Here is a 26,934-nt window from a genome sequence, read left to right as displayed (position 1 = left end):
CAGCAACAGTCTCTCTATGCAGAGCAATCACACCATACACTAGAGGAAAGCTTTGGCACAGACCCAGTTTATTCTGGAAGGTGCTCCAAGCACTTTTTTTCACTCAGTCTAACAGGTAAGAGAAACAAGGACCTCTGCCTTTCCTAAGTGGGAGGTTTCCAAGTCTAAAAGTATTTTAAAAATCCAGCTTTTTTTAAACCAGGTGGTTAAAACCTTCTCCCACTCTGCTGCATCACAGAATTGGATATGCTCTGTGCTCTCTCTCAGCTGGTACAAGCCAGTACAGTGAACTCACAGGTACATGCATCTTCCCTCCAGCACCAAACCCACCTGCACATAATAAATGCCTTTGGACTGGGCATACATCATTAAAAAGCAGTAGTCCAGGTTCTGCTTTGTCCTCCACCTGCAAGAGACAAAGAAATGGGAGCATCAGTCTCTGCTGGGATAGTGGCTGCTCCAGGGAGCCTGCCCAGGCTGGGCTGGAGATGGGAAGGTGGCACAGCCCTGGGAGGCAGAGGAGATGGCAAATGGCCTCTCCCTTTGGTCCCTGTTAGCTAAGAGTTACTGGAAATCTCAAGGACTTCCAAAATGAAGACAATTTGGGTTAAAATGAGCTCCTTGCTTTGTGATGGAAACACCACAGCATGAGGCAAAAGCCTGGCAAAGCTGAGGCCAGTTCATCCTCCTGTCACCAAATCATGTCCTTCCAGATCTTGGATAATTCAAGTTTAAAGTCCTCGCCTGGCCCTGCAGAAGAGCTTTCCCTGCTGGAGTCAGTGAGGAACTTGCTATAGCTCCTTAATTCAGGGCTTGATTGTTTGTAAGGTCACTCATTCTTACCTGACTCTTTCCTTGGGGTCCCCAAAGGATTCCCGCAGGTGGGAGAAATCAGGATAGAAATGTGGAGATGGGGAAATTACCTCCAGGAGACCTGAGTGTATTTCCTTTGGGAATCTGAGGGAGAAAAGCAGCAGTAAACAAATACCTCCAAGTCTGACACAACATTTCATAGACCAAATCACTGTGTAAACACTGAGCCACAGAACCAAACAAAAAACACAGCCCCTAAGGTATAACTTCCCTGGTATCTAGCGAACTTCCAGGCCTCATCAGAAGACATCAGCAGGGCCTGACACAGACTTTTAAAGTTATCTTCTCCCTCCCACAGTCTCTAATAGCCCCAAGTGCACGTGCTCCCCACCAGCATCCTCCTCCCTCCTGCACACACACACTGGTCAGCTTTAAAGACCAGCCCTGAGCACCATGTTCCCTTTACAGGATTAAATGACCTGCAAACTGGTTCAGCAAAGAAAGGACTTGGCACTACAGGCATTTAGAGATTTTCCAAATGCATCAGTAATTAAAATTAATTTTGCCGAGGTTGTGCTATACATTTCTGCTAAGTTCCTTAAAACACTGCTGTGCTGTAGTTCAGAGAGCCAGCAGGAAGTCTACCTAGCTCTCTTACGCTGATAAAATCAGCATCTACTTTTCTTATAATGTGGCTAAGAAACCTTTAAAGAGTCGAACTCCAAAAGAAAATAATGTCACCATCTGAAAAGCAGGCACCTACACCAGCCTTGCAAGCAATACCCCGGGACTGCTCTAACTGTGAGAGATAAGCAGGAAAACCAGTTATTTTTACACTGCCTTTTCGAGAACATTTGGTGCAAGGCTGATTTCCTTTGTTTGTGCAGAGCCTGGAGGACGGGAGATGGGGCAAAGGGAGACAAAGCAGTGACACTGCCAAAAACTTCTCACTTCTTTTTCCCTTCCTTATTCCTTCCTTGGGACTGGCAGGTCTTTCAGCTAACATTTTCAAATCTTCCCTTCTTCAGGCAGCAGCGAAACAGCAGCTTCTCACTGAGCTGACAAAACACTGCAGTAAAGCAGCAGCAGCCTCCTCCCTCCTGCGAGAGCCCAGCCTGCCCTGGCCCCACACCACCTCAATTCTATTAGGAAGAAAAATAATTTCAGCGACTCAGGGAGGGGCAGGAGGCGCTGGAGACGGGGATGATGAGAAATCAAATCATTAAGTCAATTAAAGTTTCAGGACTTCTACGCAGATGCACTCTCTGCAGCAGCGCCCGGTAATTTCATCAGGAGCCATCGGACAATCAGTCCATTATCCCCGGTAAGCAGGCACAGGGAGGGGAGCCCTGCAGCTCCTGCTCTGCAAGATGGAGGGCTCTGCTCCAGCTCTTCTGCCAGTGCCCGGGAGCACAACCCTCCCCACGCTGGTCCAGCCCCTGTGCCATCACCGGCTCGGGGATCAGGGATGCGCTGCCCTTTCTCTCCGGCTTCGCGCGGCGACTGCGATCCTTCGGCAAGGAGCAAGGCCAGGAGCTGGATGGGAGTCCCTGCCCCTCCTCTCAGCACCTTTCCTCTCCCTTTGCCTCCGAGCTCTGGTGCCATTAGCGCCTGGAGCGGTTAATAATCATGGTTAATAATCCATCACCAGCCTCTGCTCAAACAGCCACAGCCGAAGCTGCAACAGCCACTGAGGCTGCAGGACATAAATAGCAGCCAGCACCAGAGACAAATGTAACCAGAGCCTGGAACAAGGGGAAAACAAACAGGCTGGAGTGGGAAGAAAGATGGATCACGGATTTTAAAGCAAAATAAGGCAGGAGCATTAGTGTGTGCTTGCTACACTGCCCAGACTGCACAGAGCAAGTACAGGGCTGCAGCAGACACTGAAACAACTGCCAGGATCGCTGGAAATCTAAACAATCCATCTCCTCACAGTGCCCCAGGGCAGAAGGAGCAAAACAGAACGAAATGACCATGTGTGTTAAATACTTTGAGCACAAAGCAGCCTCCTGGAAGCTACATACGGGATGCATTTTAGAACAAGCAGAAAGTGGAAGCAGCATTAGCAAAGACAGCACAAAGTTTAAAAAGAGGAAACAACCCCAAGCAACAACAACAAAATACAAAAGGGAAGCAGAAAAGTGTGTTTCTCCTTAATGAAGCCGTTCCTGGCCTTGCTGCAGGCACAGGCCATACACTGAAGCCACTTGGAAGTGCTTACAAGTTTTTGATATTTTCTGCCACTCCGGCTGTGTACTGTGGATCCGTCTGAAAACAAAAGAAAAGCAGTGTTAGACCCTTCAGCCTCAGCCTGTGTCCCCCATGGCTCAGAAATCTTCTTCAACACACCCCAGGGTACTGTCAGCACATCTGTACCATCTTCATTCACCTTCATGTCTCCTTTTATCCAGCTTTACTGCTTTTCCATGCTGACAGGCTCTCCGGAGCCCTGCTCTGTGGTCAGTGTTAACCAAAGGCATCACACACCAAAATTCACCCCAAAGGACACAAGATCCTGCACATCTGTCCCATGTGCTCTCCTGGCACTTCTGCCCCTGCCAGCACCAAGTGTTTGCACAAGTTTTAACCTCTGGGCTATTTATTTTTTCCTACACATGCTGGCTTGCATCCAAGAGAATATTCTTGGCAGCAAATACCCTGTACTCTTTGCCGAAAAAGAAGGGTCTATTTACGAGTTTTTAATTTCAGGTTAATTTTGACACTTTTCTTCCTAAAGCCCCAGTTTGTTCCCACAATCAATGTGGCAACCATAACATTTGGGAGACAAAGGTCGCCAGCGCCGCTCGCTGCTGCCTGCGGGTGAGGTGAGTGCAAGCACAGGGACGGGCACTGGACAGAAACCGTCTGCACAGCGACGGGGAAACAAAACCCCAGAACAAAGGGCAGGGACCCACGAGCAAAATCTGCTCCTGTTTCCTGGATTTGGGCAGCCAGATGGATCACGAGGCCGCACGTCCTGGGTGGATCTGCCAATGCAGCACTGCCGGAGCCGGGACCAGCTGCTGCTGCACTCGGCGCCGGGCGAGGTGAGAATGAGACACCGGGACGTGTGTCACAGGCTGAGCACAGCACTTCTGTGCTGGCACGGGGACAAGGGAGGCTTTTCTCGAGAGGAAAAGGTCCCTTTCCTAAACAGGGCTCGGAGTCCCAGTGCTGGACTGATTTCTTACCTCAGCGTGCCAAGAAAACAGCAATGGGAAAAACAAAAGCAGGAAGGATGCTCCTGGCTTTGGCAGGAACCCTGCAGCTCCACTCCAAGTGTCTGAAACAGTGGGTTGGTGACAGCCCAGCCAGCCATGTCACCCCAGGGCTGCCCCCACGCAGCTGAGGAAGCCCCTGCTCTCCCAGGCAGCCCAGCCACCGTGGGTGACACCTGCAGTGGCAGCAGTGACACTTGGGAATGAGAAGTCCCTATCCCAGAGAGGACACTCAGCTGCTGCACTTGTGCTGAGTCTCCAAATTGCTCAGCGTTTGCTTCAGGTTCATGCCAGCCTTTCCACTATTCACTCTTTATCCCATGCCCAAGGAGCTCTAACAAGTGCAGGTAGGTGGAGAAACACTTTGGGAAGAGGCAGAGCAGGCACAGCAGTGGCAGACACTTGCACAGAAGGATGTTATGCAGCTCCAAGACCAAACTCGGCCAACGGAATCTGCAACAACTTTATTTGCTGTCCACTTTCCCATCATAGCTACATTCTGAAAATCAGGAGCTGCCATCACAGCACGCACCTTATTTTCAAGTCAGCTAAAGTAGTATTACTGCAGTCCAAAACAGGAGCTGGTCAGGGCCAAGTTGCTTAAAACCTCTCAGGCTTCAACTTACTCACTGCAAAAACAGTCACCAAACTTGTCCTGGTTCCAAGGGAGACAAATGAAAGCCAGGACCAAACCCTGTCCTGGGCCCCTTGGGCTGCACCCATCTGTGCACACCTTCTCCCTGTACAAAATACCAGCCAGAGCGCTGAAGGCCAAATGCTACTCAAAATGTCAAATTACGGGTAAACAGGCAGCAAACCCGGACATTCATCTCTGTTCCACTCCCAGTAACAGGCTACTGAGGTTTATCTTTCTCACCGGATTTCTGGAAATTAAGACAAATGCACTTCAGGCTCAAGAAAATAATCCTGAGAGGAAAGCCATGGAGAAAAATAACCATCTAAACCCATAGATAAAAGCAGCTCTTGTGGATTAATGTATCAAGGCTTTTTAGCCCTTGGATTCAGCAACTGACTCCGGGCTCCAGGCACCAATACAAAGAGGCGTATCAGTCTCAATCCCAAATTACCAACTCTTGGGTTTCAAGAGGGGTTTAGTGCTGTGTTACAGTATGTGGAGAAACGGATCTGCTGCAGGAGCAGGTCTGAGAGCTCTCCTGGTCATGGGGCTGCTCCAGCTCATTTTGTAGATATCCATTCAAGCACCCTGCAGGAAGCATCATGGTTTAGGTGAGCTGTGCCACAGTGGTAGTTGCTAACAGGACATGTTTGCCTGCTCAGATCCTGATCCTCTCTGGCCCAACCAGCATTTCATTTTGGGCAAGACACACCTGCTGATCCTGCTGGATGGCAGCCCAAGGCCAAGCTTATCCACCCAGCAAGTGGCAGAGCTGGTGTCCGGGTGGGCAGCATCCTGTTTGGCACCAAGCCTGGCAGACAGGGGGATGGGGGCCAGGGAAAGGGGGCAAACTGGCAAAGTTCTGTCTTACCTCAGCAATGAGGACAACGATGACAGAGTCCTCCTTCTCCTGCTGAGTGAGCTCTGAGATGAGGGAGTTGAGGGTGTCGGTGAGGTAGGAATGCACCTCCCGCTTCACGCTGGGGATTCCCATCACGACGGACACTGTCCAGGGCCACGGAGAGATTTTAGAGAAGGGGCTGTGTTGGACGCTTTGCTCTGCTCCCATGACAGTTCACCTGGTCAGTGCCAGGCTCTGCCATTAAAAACCAGCAGTGACAGCAGGTTGGTGGGCTCCTGGGCTACGCAGGGTTCCCACACTCTTGTCCTCACCCAGTGCCAGCCAGCAGAGCCCAGCGTGCCGGGCTGGCAGGGCACCCGTGGGCAGTCAGATATGCTCTGCTTTTTCTCCCTGAAAGAATGATCTCTAAGGGAACACCAGAAATCCCTCCCCCTCCCAGGGGCCTTTTCAACTTGTGAACAGCAACTTGAAGACCACCTCTTGTTCTCCAAACCCCTCCCACAGCCAAAAGCACTCCAGTTTGGCAGGTGCAAGTCAGGTCTTTGGCATTGGGTTGGGATTTGGGAGCAGGGGGAATCATCAAGTAACCGAAGTCCTGTTACCATTGGGATTTGTCTCCTTAGTTTGATTACAGTCTCCATGAAACACCCTACAAACTAAGCTTTCATCTGAACCCTTCCAGACAAAGTCTAGAGCACTCTGGATATGGAAAGCAGCAAACAACATCTGGCAGAAGCATCAAGAACATTTTAGGGCCAGTCAAGAGCACAGACAGCACTCCCCTGTAGACTTGCAGGCGTGACATGGCTCACCCACCCCACATGTCACCAGAACCAAGGAAGCTTGCATGATGCATGCAGCCCTTCCTCCAGTCCTGCTCGTTTCTGTGCCACAGCCAGGCCCGGAGGAAAGGGGAGGGACAGGCACCAAGGTGAGGAAGAGCACCAGAAGCAGCACTAATTCCCATTTACCTCCAGTGCGCCCCTGTCCCACATGCACGGCTGGCTGCAGACTGTTCTCCTTTGACAGCAAATGTGGCAAATGATGGAAGATGGTGGGAAGGTGCAGCACATTCTTGTTGGTGATATTCCACAGTTTTAACTTGGTTTCGTCTTAAAAAGGAAAAGGGAATCAATTGCAAGGCACGGTAGGCAGGAAGAGACTGCAAGGCAAAAAGCCTTTTTACAGCAGCCTGGCCACCTGAGACTACTGCTGGGTTATAAAAAAATCAGGCCAACCTTTAACATGCTACCACAAACCCAATTAAAGTTCAGCAGGAGCCAGGAGGGCCTTAAAGAAGTCCCAAAATATTTGGGAAGGAGAGGGGAGAATGAAGATAAAATGAAGGTCAAATCAGATCTTTCTGCAGAGATCCAATTTTCTTCAACCGAGCAACTTAAAAAAAAAAAAAAACCAAACAAAAAAAACAAATAAATTGGTGAGGGGTGCTCAGCCAGCCTAACTCCTTCCTCCCCCCTCTCTCTGGATACCCATTTCCCATATGGGTTGAATACAGCCATAGGAAACAGTGTATGACTTGCAAGGGAGAAAAAAAAGCTTGTAAGCAAGCAAATTGGCAAATATCCTTGGCAGAGGCAAATCCGTGCTTAATGATGCTTATGCACCTCTAATTAAACAGGAGTTTAAGAGCTCCCAAGTCTCTCTGAACTCCACAATTTGCTCACACAGGGAGAGAGAAGAGCAGGTCCTGTCTGCAGCCCTGCGCGCACACACACACACACCTCTCTACATCCTCAAACAGCTTCAACAGAGCCCCAGATCCTCCACGCCTGTTTATTCACCAGATAAGCTGCTCCAGGTCCGGTTTATGTCCCGCAGGGCCTGCTTCTCCGACAGGGCTCTCTTGATCTCCTCCAGGACCAGGTTGAGCTCCTTGGAGCGCTTCAGGCTCTCCTGCTCGGCCGTGTGCAGCCGGTCCCTGAGCGCGAGGAACTCCCGCTGGTAGATGTCCACAACGTCACCTGAGGATGGAGGAGAGAGAGAAGCTTAGTCCTCTGTGCTCAGAAGGGTTTTACTCATACCTCCCTTGCCTCCCCAATCCTTAAATTATGGATTTAGGGAGCTGTAGTCCACCACACACCTTTGGTGAAAGGGTCGCAGGGAGGGCAGTTTAAGTTCAGAACTACAATAATAAAGCTACTTCCATTTTTCCTCTTTCAGCTTGGGTTTCTGGGTCAGGTAGAAATAGAATCATAGAAAGTTTGGGCTGGAAAAGACCTCTAAGATCATTGAGTCCAACCATTAACCCAGCAATGCCACGACCACCACTAAACCACGTTCCCAAATGCCACATCTACACGTCTTTTACATCTCTTCAGGGATGGTGATTCCACCACTTCCCTGGGCAGCTTGTGTGAATGATTGGCAGATTTCTCCTGAAGGATTTTTTCCTAATATCCAGTCTATCCTTTTCTTCAGGTTGAGCCCTCTCCAGCCTGTTTGCCCTTCTTTGGACACACAAATACAACCACCTCCTGGAGGATCATGGGTGATGGAAAGAGAGATGTTGGCAAGGGGGAATGCTGCCCTGCAGTGAGACAAGGGTGCAGACAGCACCTCCTCCAGCTTTGGAAGAGAACCCCAAATTTTAACAGTCAAAAGAGATTTTGGCACTCTAACCTCTCCAAAACACGTCAGGATAAAGAAAATCACGTGGCAACAGCTGCCTGGATGCTTATATGAATGCAAGTGTTTGGACATACACCTTTAGAATGCATCATAAATGTATAAAAAATCCCTTCTGCTAGGGTAACAAAACTTTTTGTTTTGAAACAACATCTTATTCCATGCTCTGTAAACAGAGCAATAAAACTATCAAGAGCTTTCAGTCAGAACCAACTATACAACAGCTGGGAGTGGAATCAGTGAGCCACTAATGAACTTTCCTGGGACATTTTTTCCCATTATTAATGAAACTGTTCATTAAAAATACACTTCTATCTGTGGTTATTAATTTGTTTTCAGTAAGATTATAACTGACAAGACTATACCCAAAGCAGATTTATCCACTGAATAGTAGACTCTTAACCCAAACACGACTAGGAGAGTTAATGATCAAAAATACTGCACTGGAACTTCACAACACAGGGCTAAATATAAATCAAAGCAATTGAAAAAGATACATTGACTGCATAAAAAAACTTCTATTTTGGGGTCCATGAAGAAAAAGCAAAAGGAATTTTGAAAATCAGACATATCCAGCTTCAGTGCACAGAGTTTCCAAGACAACAGTGCTTCCCAGTCCAGGTACTGGTAATGCTTTTGCCTAGAAAAAGTTTCCCCTATTCAGTCTTTCCCCCAAGAAAAACCTCCTTAAAGACTCACTGCTTCAGCACAAGGGACCCCCCAGGGCAGTCTGGCTCCCATTAACCTTTTGACATTATTTTCAAAGCCACAGCACAAGGGGAGGGAGCAAAGGAAGTTACACCCATTTGATGACTCTGTCCATCTGACAACACGTTATTCAGAGAAATTCAAAGAGAGACATAAACAAGACCAGTCCTTCCTTTTTCCTGTGCAGTGCTGCTCGCTTTCCACTCCCATCGAAAAAACATTTTCAAATATGCAGAAAAACAAGTTAACACCCAGCTTTGAGAGCTGCCACAGGAATTCTCAAGAGGATATCAGGCTCGAAAAACTCATCCCACGACGAGTGAGACCTTTACCTGCTGGTACCTCTCAGACATAAAAATACAGCCACATTCAGCTTCCCAATGCTCCACATTATAGCTTTTCCTACTTGTATCTTTTACTGGCTGCATCTGGGAACACCAGCAAGGAACAAGTCTCACTTTCTGTTTTTGCACAACATGATGGCTTGTGCAAGGCTGGAAGCATTTGGCTCTTGGCATCCTGGGGGGGGTTACTATCCTGTGGATGCTATCAAAGCCAAATCACAGCTAAAGGCTGCCATTAGGTCTTGTTCTGCAATACCTGGAGCAGAGTAAAGGCGAGGCTTTGCACTTAATGGCTTTTTCCAGAGCACTGCACTTCATTTGTGTCAGATTTAGAAGGGAAATGTCACTGATTATTCAGTCACTAATGACCTGCCTGCCGAAGCCAAGAGCTGTACTTTCCTTAGACTGCATGGCGATGTGCAGTCAACCATTTGCTGCTTTTCTGGTTAATGGTTGGAAGTGAAATTGTATTTGCTTCCAGCTCTCCTGTCATATGATGTCTTCGTAGGCTTTCCATTCTTTAATTAAAATTTCATTAAATATAAAAGCTGATCGATCGTGACTGGTTCTGATGACAGCCTGAACAATCCTAGACAAAGCCCGAGATGGGTGTACAGTTTCCCATGAATTTCCAGTAATTTTGCACTTGTTGCCCTGCAATGACACATGGCTGCAGATCTGTGTCCTCACAAAAACCCTCACCTCTCAGCCAGGGAGGGCTCTGAAAACCCAAGAAGGGCAGCAGAGGATAAGGAGGGGGGACTGGCTCCCATCTCTACAAGCAAGGTTGGACACAGAAGTGATTTGCTGCTAATTAGGCTGAACAAATTTTTCAGCTAGTGTCAGTTCAGCACAGACCCTTTACATACCTTTCAAACCAGCAGCACTCCCTATCTACATATGTATTGTATTCCCTCCCAGCACAAGATAACAGAGCTCTTAAAATATCCCTAGACTCAAGCACTGCAGGACAGAAACTCCTAGCTATATCAAAAAAAAAAAAAAAAAAAAAAAAAAAAAAAAAAAAAAAAAAAAAAAAAAAAAAATTTTTTTTTTTTTTTTTTTTTGAGAGATAATGCATTGCTTTGGGCTTAAAATATACTGGTTTAAGAAAGAAAGAAAGTCAGCCTTAGGTGACAGGCTGCAGGACTGACCTGGAAGACCAAAACCTCTCAAACTTGCAGCACACATGTGCAAAGAACTCATTTCTCACCTTGCCAGGGCCCATATTTGCACTCAATGGTTTCTCACAGTCTGTTTTTAGAAGCAGGCTGGCTGTGAGGCTCCACGTGGAAATCAGGCATCCTCATACAAGCCAGTGCTCAGCAGGGCAGGGAGGCAGCGCTGGGCACAGCTGAGTGCCAGGCACCATCTGTCCATGCCATGCCCACTGCAGCAGCTCTGAGAGAGGATCCCTGGAGGGGGGAGCAGCCCCACGCTGAGGGACAGTGGCCACAGAAGTGTCTGGCTGAGCATCACTCAGTGACCAATGTCCCCCCACGCCCCTCTCCTGTGCCCGGACACAGCTGCCAGGCTTTGTGCTTCAGCTGAGAAACCTGGGCTGGGTTTGCTGAGCAACACAAACCACTGGGGAAGCAAAAGGCAGGGATGGCTTGAACAGGCCCTTTCAGGGGTTGGACTTTGATGATCCTAGTGGGTGCTTTCCAAGCCAGAACATTCTGTGACTTCTCAGCAGCTGGGAGCAGCAGCATGCAAGGGATGGGCACAGGCTGGTGGGGCTTAGGGCTGCTTCCCCAGAGCTGAGCTCCTGCAGCCTCCCCAAAGGATTTACCCATCAAAGACAGCAACCCCTCAATAAAAAGTATTTCTCCATTATGGAGAAGTCTGTGTCTTCATTCTTATTCAGGTGACTCTTAAGTGCAAACTATGTTTGCTAGCAGAGGTGAGGGCTGGGACAACTGCATCCACATCCATTTTCAGTTTCTGAGTGAAAGCAAAATAATCTGATCCTAAACCAGAAGAGAGAAACAAAATCAGACCAGTGGCAATAAAACCCCCACCCTGAAATGGAAATCTCACACAGTCATCCATATACACACACACACACAGATGTATATACATATACACACACACACACACACACACACACACAGAGATGTATATACATATACATACACACACACACACACGTACTGTCACACACAGAGCCAGGAATGTTATAATTCTGTATTTTGCATTCGTCTTTCCAATCACACTCCAGCCTCCCAGAGAGTCTGCAGTGCATTTTAAGCATGTCCATATTTCAGTTCCAATTACTTTTGGTTTTGTTCACTGCTGATAACCTCTCCCAGTAGAGTGGACCCGTGGCTAACGCCAGAGATTTCCCTCCAACTCAATCTTTTCAAAAGCAAACACACAGTCTTTGCTAGCTGGACTTGCTTCTCATTAGGAAGACTTTTAAGAGACTTGGTTTAAAAACTAAAAACAACTCTCAAACCTCTAAACTGTTTATCTCTACAAAATCTTGGCTTCTAGAGCAAAACTGCACCTTTTGACCGCTGTTCCACGAATTCCCAAAGCCAAAAGAGCAAGAAGCGCAGTTCCTTTACAATGTAAATGAAGTCGGAGCAGAAAATTCATCTGCCTACAGAAAACATCTCTGTAATGACTGTTCTCCCTCATTTTATTTAAAGCACCCCTTTAAGAAATAAATGCTTCCCCCTCTAGGACTTGCAAGGGCCTGAGGGGACTGCAGAGCACACAAACAACCCTCTCCATGCTGGAGCATCTGTGTTATCCAAAAATGCTAAGAGGGAAGAACAGGAACCGGGCTGGTGAGCCACTGTCCCCACCCCAGCCACGCACCCATCCATGCTGGCCCCAGCTGCCTCCAGCCCCAGCCATTCCCAGCAGCTCCTGGAGTTAGATGATGATTAGGGCATTTTATTTTATTTTTTTACGTTTTGATGTTTAATGATTTATATAATGCTGGCACGGCTCCACACATTACACTCTAGATTGCCCTGATTGAATTGCAACATTCATTAGGTCTTTTGCTAACAGAATTCCACTGGACCATTAAAATGGAGAGAAGGAGTTACTGTGCTGTATCAGTGAATTAAATTCTGCTCGTGAGATGCACAAAAGGAACAGTCCTGCTGGACATGGAAATCTGGTGGCTGGTGCAGCACACAGGTGTGAGGCACTTTGCACACAGGTACACAGAGATTGCAGCAACCCCACAATAACCCATTTATACCATTAAAAGCAAAATGTTGCCCTTTGCTTATCTGGCTTTAAAAAGTAGAAACCAGCTCTAGAGACTCACCATAAACAAATCCCCAAATCACCCCTCAAAAAACCACTGCAAAAGGACTCTTTAAGTAGCAGTCAGAAAGGATAGTTTAGCATCCAAAATATCCAAATATCAGCTCCTCCTCACCCCCCCACCAAAGGCAGGATGATCTTTCCTTCAGATCTAAAGAAACACAAACAGTGCTCCTGTGAGATGAGAAAGCTGAGAGACACATCACCTTCCCTTCTGTGAGCCAGCAGGTCATTGCTCCCCGTTTCAGACTCATCTTTTAAAAACATAAATATTTTGGCAGAGTGGGATATATGCAGCCACTGAGAACCTTGATTTGCATTAAGGATCTGAGCACCAAGACACGCCGAGCAACAATACAAACACTGTCAAGGACAGAGTTTGGGGAGTGGGTGGTATCTGGCAGGGTGGGCTCCCAAAAGGCTCCAGCAGTTGCAATTACCCTGTTGGGGCTGATTCATCTGCACAGAAAGTGTGTTTCAGCAGTGCCATCACCACACAGCAAACACGGATGCTCTATTCAGTAAACATTATGCGACATTTAATTCTCCAGTGTGTCCCAAACCACCTCAGTCAAAGCAGACATTTTCTAGCTGCTGCTTACAAGTACACCCCAAGAATCTTAAGCTTTTTTACATCATTTTTTAAAGAAAAAAAATTTTAAGGCAAAGAAAGTTTTTAAAGAAACTTTTTCAAGTTTATAAAATTATATTATGTTGTAATTTGTGGTTACCACCAAGGAAAAAAGTAACATGGAAAGTAGAATCTTTAGTACCACTAGAAAGCTGATGATTTTTGGGAAAATAGCTACAGGTGAGAAGAGCTTCAGGCAGGACAGGGACTAGGGAAGGAGAGGGGTGGCATGTGGGTTTCCCAGCTCAAAGCAATCGGGCTGGATTAGGTGGTGCTGGCACTGGCCCTTACAGGGAGGCCCAGAGCCAGGGAAGGGTTTGGGTTGGAAGGAATTTTAGAGCTCATCTCATTCCAGTCCCCTGCCATGGGCAGGGACACTTTCCACTAGACCAGGCTGCTCTAAGGCCCATCCAGCCTGGCCTCAGACACTGCCAGGGATCCAGGGGCATAATGGCCACTGGTGGTGAAAAGAACTGTCAAAACCCAGCTATGGTTTAGTTCCTTGTGTTCATCCTCTGCCCTTTATTTACTCTTTATTTCGGTTCAGTCAGTACCTACAGCAGGTGCTCTCCTGAACTGGGGCTGAATAATGTGTTTTGATGCCTCCCACCCCTATGCACCCCTCAGTGCCACCACTCTGCTCCATCTTGGAGCCTGTGCTCAGGAACTGTCCTGAGCAGATGCAGAGCTGTTCTGGAGCACCAGAGTCTACAGCATGTTAGAAAAACCAGTACCCACCCTCCACTCCCAGCAAAAGGTACTGGTTGCCCAGGTGGGTGATGGCAGCAGGAAAGATCCCTCCCAGTCAGTGGAGGCTCCTGTGCTGCCCCTGGGCTGGCTGCTGGGTTTGAGCATCCCACGGCATCAGCGTCATGCTGACAGAACTCATCAGCCAGGGCAAGAGGCTTATTAAAAGTCAGCCTGTCTGAATAAATGATCCTCAAATAAAGCAAGAGCTTTCCCCAGCTCCAGTCTGGTGTTGTTTTCTTTAATATGGCCATTTAATAAGAGCCTGTGGTATATTTAACAGCATTTCAACCTTCAGCAGCTCCGTGTAATGAGATAGAAATGCAATGCATCTCTCCACTGACGGTCCCTCCCCAGGGAACACAGGCACCTTTAAGTCACCATTTCTTTTTGCAGCAGTAGGTGTTGATCATATTTCTGTTGTGCACCTCCTCGCTGGAGCTTAATGTTGTATCAGCACATACGTCATCAGAAGGAGAGAGGAAAATTCATATCCCCGGTGCCTTGTTATTCCAAAGTATGAGCTACTGTTTGCATTGGAGAGTCAGTTCAGACAACACACACACAGATATTTCAAAAAATAAGCTTTTTGTTTTGCTTCTAAAGTCCTAAGTAGTAAGTTTTCAGAGATGGGGATGAGTAGATTTCCCATTATGGGGATGCTGAAACACAACACAGATGGTGAGCATTCCAATTCCCCATTCCAAGGAGGACAGCAAGGCACAGGGGCGCCTGTGCCCAAATCCAAAGGCTCCCCAGGGGGGATGCAGGCGCCAAAGCACTGATGTAGAAACTCAGAAATTAGGAACGTAAACAGCAATGCCCATCACCTCTGCCTAAAATGCCTTGGATCAGGGCAGAGGAGGCAGCAGAAGCTGTCAGACTGCTCTTGGGTACCTGCAGAGCAGGTTTGGGATCTCTTTCTCTGTGGGCGAATCACAGTCAAGGATACAAAGGGCTCCTGAATCCCCTGGGCTTCACCTGCCAAACAAAAGCACTGGCAGGAAAGGAAATTCCCCGCAGGTATAAGCCACCATCAGCTTGTGACAAAGGAACCAGTCCCTCCAATTTGTCCTGGGGTTCTATCAACCCATTCAAGGGATTTATGAGATGAAGAAATCAGACGGCAATTCATTTTGCTGCAAAAAGCTAAGGAGGAAAGGGGAAGAGGGCAAATGCTGCCATTGATCTAAAGAGAAAAAAGATGGGATTAAACAGTGAATTTTCATCATAGCAAAAGGTTAACTACCCAGAGGAAGCCATAAGGATTGGTATTAAACTCACCAGCTAATAGATTTAGTGGGGATCTGGGGAAGGAGATGAATTTGTGAAGTAGCCAAATACAGAGTGGACATGGAGATAAGCTCATCAAAGCCAGAAAAGGAGCAAATCACCAGGAGAAAAGTCAACCAAATGGCTAAGTGACACCAAAACTGATAGATGCAATTTAACTGAGGGGGGGTGGGGGGGGAATCAAGGTATTTTTCACATGTTTCTTAATTAGCAATATTAGCTAGGGAGGAAACCACAGCATCAATGTCTGCAGCCCAATCTGCAGCAATCCAGGGAAAAAAGGGGGGATAGGGAGGGAGGCAAACAAGATGTTAGTGTGGTTAGTGAACAGGATGGGGAATAATAGTATGAAGATTATAACATTATTAAAATGATGCTGCCTAATCCCAAAATAGTTTTCACCTCATCTGAAAAAGAGTATTAATACAGACTTAAAAGGGGCTTTTGAGAGGGTGATAAGAATGATCAAAGGCCTGGGAAAAAATCCTCCTCTGTGAGGAAAGAAAAAAATATATGACATAATTCATTTTAGGATGGGCATGATAATAGGGCTTATGATGAAAAGCATAAATAATAGAGTGATATAACGAAAATATACCACAGGCTTCCATTCTCCCTGTTTCAAAACGTAGCACTAAGTAACCATTTCATTCAAATATTAATTTGAAACTGAAAAGGAAACGCGTTGCACAGACAAAGTGTATTATTTCTCTGAATTCACTGAGGAATTTAAACAATATCAAAGAGCTGGAAGGTGCTGAGCCCAAGGTCAGGTAAAATACTGCCCTGCCAGTGGTCCCTGGTCTCAGCTGGGTTGGGAGCCCCCTTTTCTCCCCTTTTCCTTGGGAGAAAGACCATGCATTTCTATGTCTCTCCTCACAACCTAATTAGGAACACTGAAGCTTTTGTCTTCAAAGCAAAGCTAATTCATTAGCAATCTAATTATTTACCTGTGTAGCACCAATACAGCTTTCGAAGCATTTTTCTCTCAAATGAAATGTGAAGGCTTTGTACTTGGTGGGTTTTTTAATAGCCTTTATTTGACTGGGGAGTAAAAACATGCTGAAAGTGAACAAAATAAAGCATTATAGAAATCATGAGTCATTAAACCTCGAAATAATTGAAGCTCGACAGGATTTTTAAGTGAGGACATTACACAGCCAAACCTGGGCGAGGGGTGGAAAGGAAAGAGGGAAAAGGGGACTGGGAAAAGCTGGGAGCTTGTACATGTGGCCAATCCTACCAAGCAAACCTGTGTATGGTTTCAAAGGAGATGCATTTGCCTGATGCACTTTCCTTACATGGCATGGGCATGGAAAATGCTCTTGGATGCACCTAAGGGCAGCAGGAACAGCCTGGCAGTGGGGAGGGTGTCGTTCTCCTGCTCTGAACATGAACATGCAGGAGCCTGCAGCAGCCTCATCTGTGCATCCCTGGGGTCCAGGCACAGCTCTGGGCACTTACCATGCCATGGGCCATGTCACTTGTCACGCTGGACTGTGAACCATCACAATGCAGGAAGAGCCCAAACTGGGTTTGCTTGGCTCTCGCCAAACCCTCCAGACTGCATTTCTCTCCCTTTCACCTTGTTCTCACAACAAGCAGCAAAACCAGTGAGTAAAATCTCATGAACCAAAACAGCCCCAAAGGAAGAGCTGATGGCTGGAGCTGCAGGACCATGTCCCCACTGGTGCTGGCAAGGCCCAGCTCTGGAGTTTTACAGGAGCAGAAAACCCTGAGGCAGAGCAAATGCCTTGCAGTCCAACAGGAAAACCCTTTCTATTATAACCTAATTAAGTTAATAGTGAAACAGAGACCTTGTTCCACAAAAACCCATAGCCCCCACGGATCCTGCTCTGTGCTTAGTGCTAATGGCTCACAAGTCCATCCAAAAGGAATCCCTCCAAGAAGGGAAGTCAATCCTTGCAAAGGTCACTGTGTTAATCATCACACCCTTTCTCTAGCAGCAGCTGTTGGTAATTGCCTGTGAAGGAGTCGAAATGAAAGTCTTGTTAATCTTTCTCCCAACATTACTAAAATCAAACATCATCATTATCTCCCCAACAAATGACCCTGAGCCACCAGCACTTTGCAGCTGATGGACAAGCTCAGCCCATCTCAGGAGAGATGTGGCACTGACCGGTGGAAAAAGCAGCTCCACTTTACGAATTGAAGGTGAATTTATTGATTAGCAGCAGTAAGTGCTGGTGCCTTGTATTTCCCCACCTCCTGTACAATCGACCAGTGCACTCATCATTCCACTAAAGTTACCACCAGACTCAGAGCAGCCGAGATCCTGGAACAGTGGGAATTTGTTTAATCAATAACATATGAAGCTTTTGGCAGGGCTCAGTGTATGAAAGAATTTTACAACAGCGAAATAAAGTATTGCTGTGTTATAAATCAGAGAACACATATGGAAAAGTTAGTGATGTACTAAGAGGGATATCAAGGAAATCACAGAAGTTCTGGCTGGAGTCCCTGGCTCCACTGTTGTTAACAGCTGAGAACTTCAATGCAAGTCAGGTTTGAGCTCTTTTTCCAAAGGAGTAACTCATTTGCAATGCATGTGACTGTACTGGAGTGAAAGGATATTGAGAGCACTCCCCTCACTCCGCTGTTTATGTAAATTGTACATCTTGTCTACCTGCAGATCCACAGCTACCACCAGATGCCAATTTCCCGATTGCACCAACGCCTGATCAGCTGCATGACCGTGCTGCTGGGCAGAGCAGATTTTAAAATCACCACATACTGATCACAGGGTGAGCCGATCTAAATTGCATTTTGTTTTAGTAGTCTCAAGTAATTTGCAGAATGCTCAAAATAAAATGCATGCAGAACCTTTTAAAAATTGCTCAGCATTAATATTTGAAATATTTATCTCCTGGGGTGCAGACTTGTAACATGAGCACTTAATGGGGTACATTTTCTTTTCTCCAGAGAAAAAACAAGACATTGCCATAAAATAGCACACTTAGGCCAACTATAGCTGTTGATGCTATCTGAGGGCTCTTGTTTCATTTTATATGCTAGGATAGTTCCTGGGAAGAAAAACATATCACTAAAAGAGTGGGAAGACCCACTTCTCCCTTTTGTCATTGACCAGCCAAGAAAACATGAGAAAGGGTTATCAAATAATGTCAACACCCTCTTCCACAAAGCCAGACCAGCTGCTTTAGAATACGTAAAACCCGCCCTTATTTCTTCCTCTTGCAGAAAACACATCACTGGAAGTACAAAGACAGAATTCCCCCAACAGCAGCCTGAAGTAAATTAACTTTTCGCTATTTCAAAGTGCAGGGACTAACCCAGAACCAGACAGCCTTGGTTCCACACCCCACACCAGCCCAGCTGCAGAGCTGCCTGCCAGCCCGTGCCAGCAGCAGCAGCAGCAGCATTATTCCAGCAGATCAGCTCTGCTGAGAGGCAACACAGATGCTGGTGATGGCACAGCACAAGGTGGGGGTTGCAGGACGTTTCAAGGGTAGAAAATAAACAGCTGGAGGGGAGGAGGATGCTGACTACACGGGTGTCCTACTGCTAAGACCTTTGGTTGCTTATTAAATGATGCCTGAAAGCTTCTCAACAAGCTGCTGCTCTGAAATGTTATTGGCATCTCCCTCTCCCCTGTGCCGAGCCCCAGGCAAGGTGTCACGAGTGGCTTTCGGCGAGCCAGGAGTGCCACAATGTGCAGGGTGCTCCTGAACCTCCTCAGAGGGCACCAAAACCCAGTCAGCCCCACAGTCCCATGGCCTGAGCCAGATGGAAATTTAGCATCCTTGCTGCAGGCTTAATTTTGGGTCAGATCATCCTGCTGACCGAGCCAGTGATACAAAGGAAGCACAAGGGAACCAGGATGCCCTTTTGGACAGCAGCCCGAAAGGAGAACAGTTTAAGTGTCTGTGAAACCACATCCCTGGAGGTTTTGCTTTCTTGCAATGTCAGGTTTACCTAAAGGCTTAAAGGCAGTGAGTGCACTGAGCCTTGCAGCCTGCTGCTCACCACCTCCAAAAATAGGTGTGATTCCGGGAGCCTGGACCACAGGACCATGGTATTTCTGCTTAATTTCACAACTATTCTTAAAATGCTGCTGAGTCCTGGCAGAAGACACTTCACACTCCCTGTGAGCAAAGGCACGCTGTTCACACCTCACCTTCCCTTCGAACATGTCTATTTAAATGGATTTGGCTTTTCAGTATTTCACACACCGTTACCTTCACTGGTGCCACCCATAAGGTAACCTCATTGCTACGGGCTGCTGCCGATCAGTTTTCCAGCCCTTTCACCCCGAAACTTTGTTACAGAAATTTGACATGTCTAGGTGCTGCAAGAGAATGCAAGATGGGCTGCCAGAAGCTGAGCCCAGCAGCCTGCGCTAAGAGCCCACGGGGAGTTTTCCATGATTGAACAGTTGCATCTCTCGCAGCCCAGAAAGCACCAGTGCAGCTGCACATCCTCCCAGCAGCATGCCAAGGGTGACATCGGGTCAGGCTGTCAGCTCAGGGAGGTGTGAGGGAAGGACAAGAGAGGGCACAGAGGGCTGGAGAGGCCACGGCTGCCCAGCAAAGGCATGGAAGGGACAGGGCTTTTGCACAAGAATCACCCCAGCACAGCCGAGCAAAGCCACAGTTGGTACTGAAGGAGTTAAAGTGCAGAAATCACAGCAAACTACACCAGGAGGGACTGCAGGGCCTGTCCCAGGGGTGCCAGGAGATCAAAACTCAGGGAAAATCCCACCACGGGGGAGCCAGGCACAGCAGGCACAGGGAAAACAGCAGAACCATAGAACCTGCCCTGGTAGCTGCAGCACCACCATGGAGAGCAACATCCGAGCCTTTGCTCCCTCTCTACAAAGAGGTTTATTGGACTTCAGTGTCCAGGGAGGTAATTTCTGTACTGAGGTGCTTCAGGTACCCCTGGTGCACTCGAAACAGTCTCTGAAGGGCCATGGAGGCTGCTCAGCACCTCCTGGAATGCCTTGCTGGTATATCCATCAAGCAAATCACCCTGGGTGAGTCCCCAGTTAATAACCTATCCTCACACCCAGCTTCCCAAAGCTTCCTGCATACGGATCAGCTTTGTTACCCAGGATCACCGCTGTGCATGGCTGAGAAAAATCTAATCCAATTTCTTTCTTCTTTAGGAATAAAACATCAAGCACAGGCAGTCAGACAGATACAGCAGCAATGTGGAAGTGTGGCAGCACAGCTGTGTTATCACTGCCAGCAAACCCATAGCTGAGGGAGCAGTGGAGATGGGGGAGCTCCAGCACTGGCATGGGCTGGGAGGAGTGGTTCAAGACACACAGCCTCTTTTGGGGAACTCATTATTTAGTTTTATGACCATGGAAAACCCCAAAATGTGCAAACTATAACATCACGACTTTGCACGTAGGAATTCATGACTACAAAGACAATCCTACAAGGTTCCCATGGCCATGTCCAAAGCCTGGTGAGAGCAGGGGCATTCTGACAGCCTTATAAATCCATACACTGGAACAAATATCATATTAGCCCTACATTGCTGCAGACTGGAGCAGCCCCAGCAGAGCCACCCAGTGCTCTGCACCACCTCCCTGGCTTGGAGGGTTTTGCCAAGGTACATATCCTTGTGCACCACCCACAAGTGGCTAAACCACTTAAAAAGCCACAGAGGGGTCAGGATGCCACAGAGAGCTGCCTCAGCAGTGCTGTGCCACAGCAATGTCCCCTCTTGGGACCAAAACACAGCCTCTGCCAAACCACCTCCAGTACCTCTGCAGCTCTGGCACCGCTCATTGGCAGCCTGGCCAGTGCACACACTGCAGCCAACTCCTTGGGCATGAGGACAAGCCCAGGAACTCCGTGTGTGTGTATGTTTGATATCAGATTTCAGGGAGGTGATGTTTCTAAAACCCTCCCCCAGCACAGATTTGGAAGGTTTGGACAAGCAGCCATCCAAGCACCCACAAACAGGCAGGATCTGAGTGCTAAGCCAGCCCTGCACACCTGACAAATAAATTCTTTAAGGTTAGACAGCAGACTATAAAACGAAGCTATAAGCACATATCACTGCACATGAAGGAAAATGCATTCTGCTGTTAATGCCCATAACTTCCCTAGTGACAGTAATGGATACCAACAAAAGAAGAGACATCCAAGAATGCCAAAACATGCACTGCTTTTTTTTTTTTCCCTAAGCTTGTGTTGGGCATGCTACTTGAAATACAGAATGGCTGAATTCTATTTTCTCCTCAACCCTCAAGCCAACATAAAATGCCCATGTTTTAATACTGTCATTAAGCATTAGGATAAATTACCAGGGTTATAATGAATTCTCAGAAAAAATACTTGTGTCTTCAGAGCTGTGTTCCAGTTTATACACCAAGCTGTATTTCAGATGAAATAAAAAGCAACTCTTAGGATGGGTAGCAGATAAGAAGTCAGATTAAATAATGCTGGAGGTGGTCCTTCCCACCTTTGAAATAAAAAAACCCCAACATATGTGTTATTTATGATCAGTGTACTACAGGGCCTGGCTGATCCTCTGGAGCTGAAAAGGAAAAGCTGGATGATCTTCCAAAGGAGAAGGGAGAGGAAGGAAAAAAGCCAGCTAAGTTTCCCAGCCAGGGAAACAATTTATGGGTAGGAGCATTTACTTCAACTTCTTCAGCAAGGAGACCGTGCACCCTCCTCTTGCTGTTCAAAGGACATCTTGTGCGTACGAGCAGATTTGTCCAGACCCTTCTGGCTCCGGCCGCGGCAGCGTCTTTAAACTCCATTTCCAGATGTGCCTCTCTCCCCGTCAGCCCGGCTGCTGCCGCAAGCCAAGAGAGTTATATAAGCTGCAAAGCTTAATTGGATTATTTAGCCCAAACCTTTGGCCAAGAGGCAGCCGGGCTGGAGAGCTGGACAGGCAGCCTGGAGAGGAGCTTGGGGGGAAGGGAGGAGCAGAACCCAGCAAATAAAGAGTTCATGAAGCAAGACTGGCCTCCCTGTCTCCCTCCAATTTCTCACACCTCCTTGTCCCTTTTACAGATGGGGTAGTAGATGGTATTTTATTAGAGCCACGTTTTTCTGCTATAACAACAATTAAAAAGGAATGCAAGAAGCATTTAGAAGATATGAGCATTTCCCCTCTGCACAAACAAGCATTTCCTGACTGTGCAGCTCTACAACATGGAATAACACATTTAGCAACCTTGTTTTCCCACAATAATATTTTTTTCCCAAACTTTGGCTGTTGTGGTGGCTTATTTTCCATTTAAGGACATAATCCTGCTTGTGGGATAGCCCATCCCAGCAGATCTTTGCAGATGTAATTATTAGGGCAAAGTCCTAAAAAAGAAAGTGTTGTGACTATTCTTGGGAAGAAATCAGGAAAGAGAAGAGAGAGAAGTTGAAGAGGTTCCAAATGCTGTAGCTACCAAAGTGCGCCAGAATAATTTTACTCCTTTTATTTTTAATAGAACTGGATAGTTAAGTCAGAAGTTAACACCAGGATATAAACTCACACTAAACTTCCAGCAGGTTGCCTGCTCCATTGCTTAAACAAAAAGTACATGCATGCTTGACAGCCACTCGTCATGAGGCCCTGGATGGACTTTGTATGCCTTTACTACAAATAATAATAATAAAAAAAAGCAGCCTGGCATCCTTCTCTGCCACTGCTGACAACATTCCCACCACTCTCCAGCAGGCAAAGTGCCACGGATGAATTCAACAGATTAAAACAACCAGAACAGTACAACAGGCAGGGATGTGCTCAGTCCTGCTGGAAACAGCTCCACAAACACTGCAAATCACACACAGAGGGAGGATGCCTCTCGCTGCTCCAGCTCTGGTCCCCAAAGCATCATGCACACTAGAACCCCAAAATCCAGAGCATCACTGCTGGCATCCACTCTGCAATTCCTGATGAATATTCCCATGAATGAGAATTAACACACAGTACAGAGTCACAGTAAACAGCAGCAGTGACCAAAAATCCCTTTACAGAAGGGCTCTCCGCTACAATACCATGATTACTAGTTAGGGAAATATTTCAAAAAAAGGCAGACAAAGAGATTTCCACAGGGCACAGCGAGCCATCCAATTTGTGCTGTGCTTGGACTTCATAAATCAAAAACCAAGCGACATTTACAGCACTCTAGCTGTTCCTTAAACTTTATTTTTCTTTGCTGCGTGCATTTTGTGCCCTCAGTGAGCTGCAGCTAAAGCTCTACATGACTGATGGGAAGGAGAAAGTTGACTCAGGCTGACCGGGCAAAGCAGGCTCACCCCCCTTCCCCGATATCTGCATTAAGAGCTTCAACAAATTTGTGTAATACCCAGCATTATAGAAATGGATTTCCAACCAGAAGAGCAGTTGGCAGGATTAAACAAGTAGAAAAGCACATGCACATAAAAAATCAGGAGGTCTGCACACGAGCTAATGGAGCAAACAGAAAATCACTGGGCATGCTCCCTGGGCTGGAGAACCACTTCCTTTACGACAGACACTAACGTCTCATTACAGGAGAAACAAATACAATAAAGATGAATATTCCATCTTCCCCTGGCTACATTTTAAGTGTTAAGCCAATACAAATTCTCGGGTTCTATTTCACAAAAATAGCTACTCAAAAAAACCCTGCTGGCAGCGCAGCAGAGCAAATTTCATTTGAAAGATAAATCCTACATTTTTCGTAGGCAGATGTGAAAATATATCAGACTTTATCATAACAGCCCCTCCCAGGAGCTGAAGAAGCCACAGAGTAAATTTGCAACAAAAAATTTGCTTCCTTTCCCTCCTTGGCCTATATTGTTTAACTCAACACAGACAAAATTACGAGCAAATCAAGTCAGCTCATCTGGTGAAGAGAGGCCACACACTGTCCCAGCACCACGGCGCTCTGCGGAGTCAGTATGGAACCAAGCAACCAAAAAGGTCTTTATAGAAGGGCTCTCTTGGGATCGTCAGTGAAACACTTGGAGGGTGGAACTGCAGGGCTGCTGTAATTACTGCCATCACAAAACGACCACTGACTGCACTCCTCCAGCCAGGCAGGACCGTACCACGCTCGGCGAACAAACGCTGCCTTGTCGCGCGCCTGACACCGCCAGCGAGGAGGCTGCTGGCAGCTTCAGGAACGCTGCCAAATGCTGAGCTGCAGCAGGGCACTGTAGCATCGCTATTTCTGGCTGAAAAAAGGGCAAAATCCAGCCACCTCCACAGTTTAGTGAAAGCTCCTACAAAGCTGGCAGGTGAAATGATCTTGAAGGTGTTCTTCGGTGCAGGATTGTAACTCCGGCTCAACACCGCCTTCCCTCCTGCTGCAGGAACATTGCTCTGAAGGGTGATTATCCATCTCTTACCAGGATGGGGCAGGGAGTGGGGAAGAAGGATCTTTCATCAATTAAATCCCAGCTTGGTCTGAGCGAGCCAGTCCCTGCAAAGGACATCCCATGGCTGCTCCCACAAATCAAACAACATTCCCTATAGAAGGTGCTGAAAACGGAGGGCAGAGAGGCATGCACCCTACCAGGAGTGTGCTGGATGCTTCACCATTAAAACCTGTGGTTCCATACAGATCTGCATCTGCAGTTCTCACCTGCCTCCATGGAAGGGGATGGATTAGGGGATGGGAGCTGGAATTACCCCGGGCACTGGTAGCACCAGGAGTCTGAGCATGACTTCCAGTCTTGTGCCTCTTGCAAGACCCTTCTGGATTCAAAATATTTTTAATTATGACTGAATAGTTAATTATGACTAGTAATTTTAGCATTTCACTTTAATGCAACTATGAAGCAGACAATTACTTTTAACCCCATAACTAGGAAAAAATAAACCAAAAACCATATATCTAAAAGAAATCTGGTCTGCTAGGCAAAGCTTTCCTGCTGCCTAAACCAGGATCAGTGGTGACCTGAAGGGCAACAGCAAGGAGGGCAGCTCCTTAGATTTGTAGTTTTGGCCAAACTCTGACTACAAACTGGAAATTCTGCTGGCCTAAAATCCCCTAGATTCAAACACTGGAAGCAAACCTGCACCAAGAAGCAGCTGTTTCTATGGACCAGCTTGGAAGATGAGCTTAAGCTTTTCAGATTGCTTATTTTTCTTAAGGTCGGTTTACATATATTTATTCCTTCTATAATCTCCCCTTGCCTTGCATCTCAACTTTGAATTATTTATCATCAGGTATCACATTCATTTGCATACTTTATGAGGTGCAAAACCAAATGATTAGTCACTCCATATTAGACTTTCCTAAACCATCTGTGCCAGGCTCTGCAGCAGCTTGGTTTTGGTTTTCTTTAATACTTGGGGAGAAATAAAAGTTCAAGGGGAGAATACTGGATTAACTTGAAGCACAGAGTAAAATAGTCCATGTTTGTGGATAGCAAAGCTTTATTACTCTGTTAGAGCCGTGCTCCCCCAGGAAGGTGCAGATGATCATCTTCATTGTAATTTAACCAGTGATACAAATTGCAAGCAGCATTATTTCAAAGACCTCTGTTTATTGATTAGAAAAAAAGTCCTTCTCCTCTTCCTGCTCCCTCCTTGAGTGGTGCTGATTGCACACAATAGAGAGCTATCACTTAAAGAGCCAATTAAGTCAACTTCTGAAAGGTAATTGAATAGCTGGAATTCTTAGTGCACTATTGTACTGCATTATCTTGATTGCAATGAAAGAAAAACAAAGCAGCCAGAGCAACAAAATTAGAGAATGAGGCTCTGGCCATAGGTAGGAATACTGAAATGGATAGGCCCATCAATGCTGCCCCCCCCCCCCGAATATTTTCTTTCTGTGATTAATTCTAACTCTTGCTACAAGTCTGAGAAAGCACAAAAAACTCGGTCTTGTTTATTTTCTGCACTGGCAGGACTTTATGAGGGATGGGCTGAGCTGCTGACCAGGCACAGAGAATGCTGCCCTATCCCTGGGGGGAACCCAACATCTGGGCATCCTGCACTCACCAAAAGCTTTGGTTAAAGAACTTCTTGTGGCTTGGGCTATGAAGATGACACTTTCTGTACAGATTCACCCACACCTGACAGAACCATCAAGAGATCTCTTTTCTACCCTCCTGGCTACCTTCAAAATACCCAGAGGACTTTAAGTCACCTCTGGGGTTTCCATACCATGGCCTAACTGGGCTGAAGTGAGACTAAGATTTTGAAAGCTGTTGGGAAGAAGGGCATTGTTTTAGTCCCTTAGGAAAAACAAGCTTAAAAAAACCCAGTTATTGTAAGCCTGCCAGCACTCAGAATTTATATAAAATAACTCATTTAAATGCAGTAAAAAAGAATGCATCACAATCTGAGAGAAGAATCCTTGGAACTTGAAGGCACTGTCTGTACATGGTCAAAATTCACCATCAATTTTTGAGCAATTACTCAAAGTACTCACTGCGCTTGGGTTATAAAGCATTTACACAGACACATAAAATAAAAGCTTTTTCCAAAGTAGGAAAAGAGGCGCCACAAAACATAAAAATCTCTCTCATTCTTCTGCGCCGACAGCAGCCTGTGGTGTGACCTCCCACCCCTGGCCCCGGGTTTCCACAGCAGCACAGTCAATCCACCCCAGCTCTGAGCACTCCAATGGCTGCTCTCCTCGAGCAGCTTTGGCACCAGCTGCCTCCCACATGTGTATTTTGTCTGGCACTGGAGCCTTGCTGAAGAACACAGGGCTGAGCAGGGTGAGATGCTGCAGAGGGGATGCTCCCTCTGTCTGCCCTCCTGGCACACCTCGAGGTTCCTGCCCCGAGTCCCACAGA

At 46.9% G+C, this 26,934-nt stretch overlaps 1 protein-coding gene across 1 annotated transcript in view; it reads right to left on the bottom strand.

Moving 5' to 3' along the window:
• The window catches only part of MGAT4B (alpha-1,3-mannosyl-glycoprotein 4-beta-N-acetylglucosaminyltransferase B), a 50,941-nt gene that overhangs the window by 8,159 nt on the left and 15,848 nt on the right, over window positions 1-26,934 (bottom strand). The window contains exons 2-7 of the mRNA XM_041397816.1: window positions 7,336-7,515; window positions 6,505-6,645; window positions 5,543-5,676; window positions 3,038-3,084; window positions 844-957; window positions 331-406 (exon numbers count right to left, since the gene is read on the bottom strand). Of these exons, the coding sequence (XP_041253750.1) occupies window positions 331-406; window positions 844-957; window positions 3,038-3,084; window positions 5,543-5,676; window positions 6,505-6,645; window positions 7,336-7,515 (692 nt within the window). The remainder of the gene's footprint in view (window positions 1-330; window positions 407-843; window positions 958-3,037; window positions 3,085-5,542; window positions 5,677-6,504; window positions 6,646-7,335; window positions 7,516-26,934) is intronic.

The sequence above is a fragment of the Onychostruthus taczanowskii genome, unplaced genomic scaffold (genome assembly GCF_017590055.1).
Source record: "Onychostruthus taczanowskii isolate IOZ18803 unplaced genomic scaffold, ASM1759005v1 scaffold14, whole genome shotgun sequence".
Lineage (NCBI taxonomy): Eukaryota > Metazoa > Chordata > Aves > Passeriformes > Passeridae > Onychostruthus > Onychostruthus taczanowskii.
This window is presented reverse-complemented; position numbering and strand designations above follow the sequence as displayed.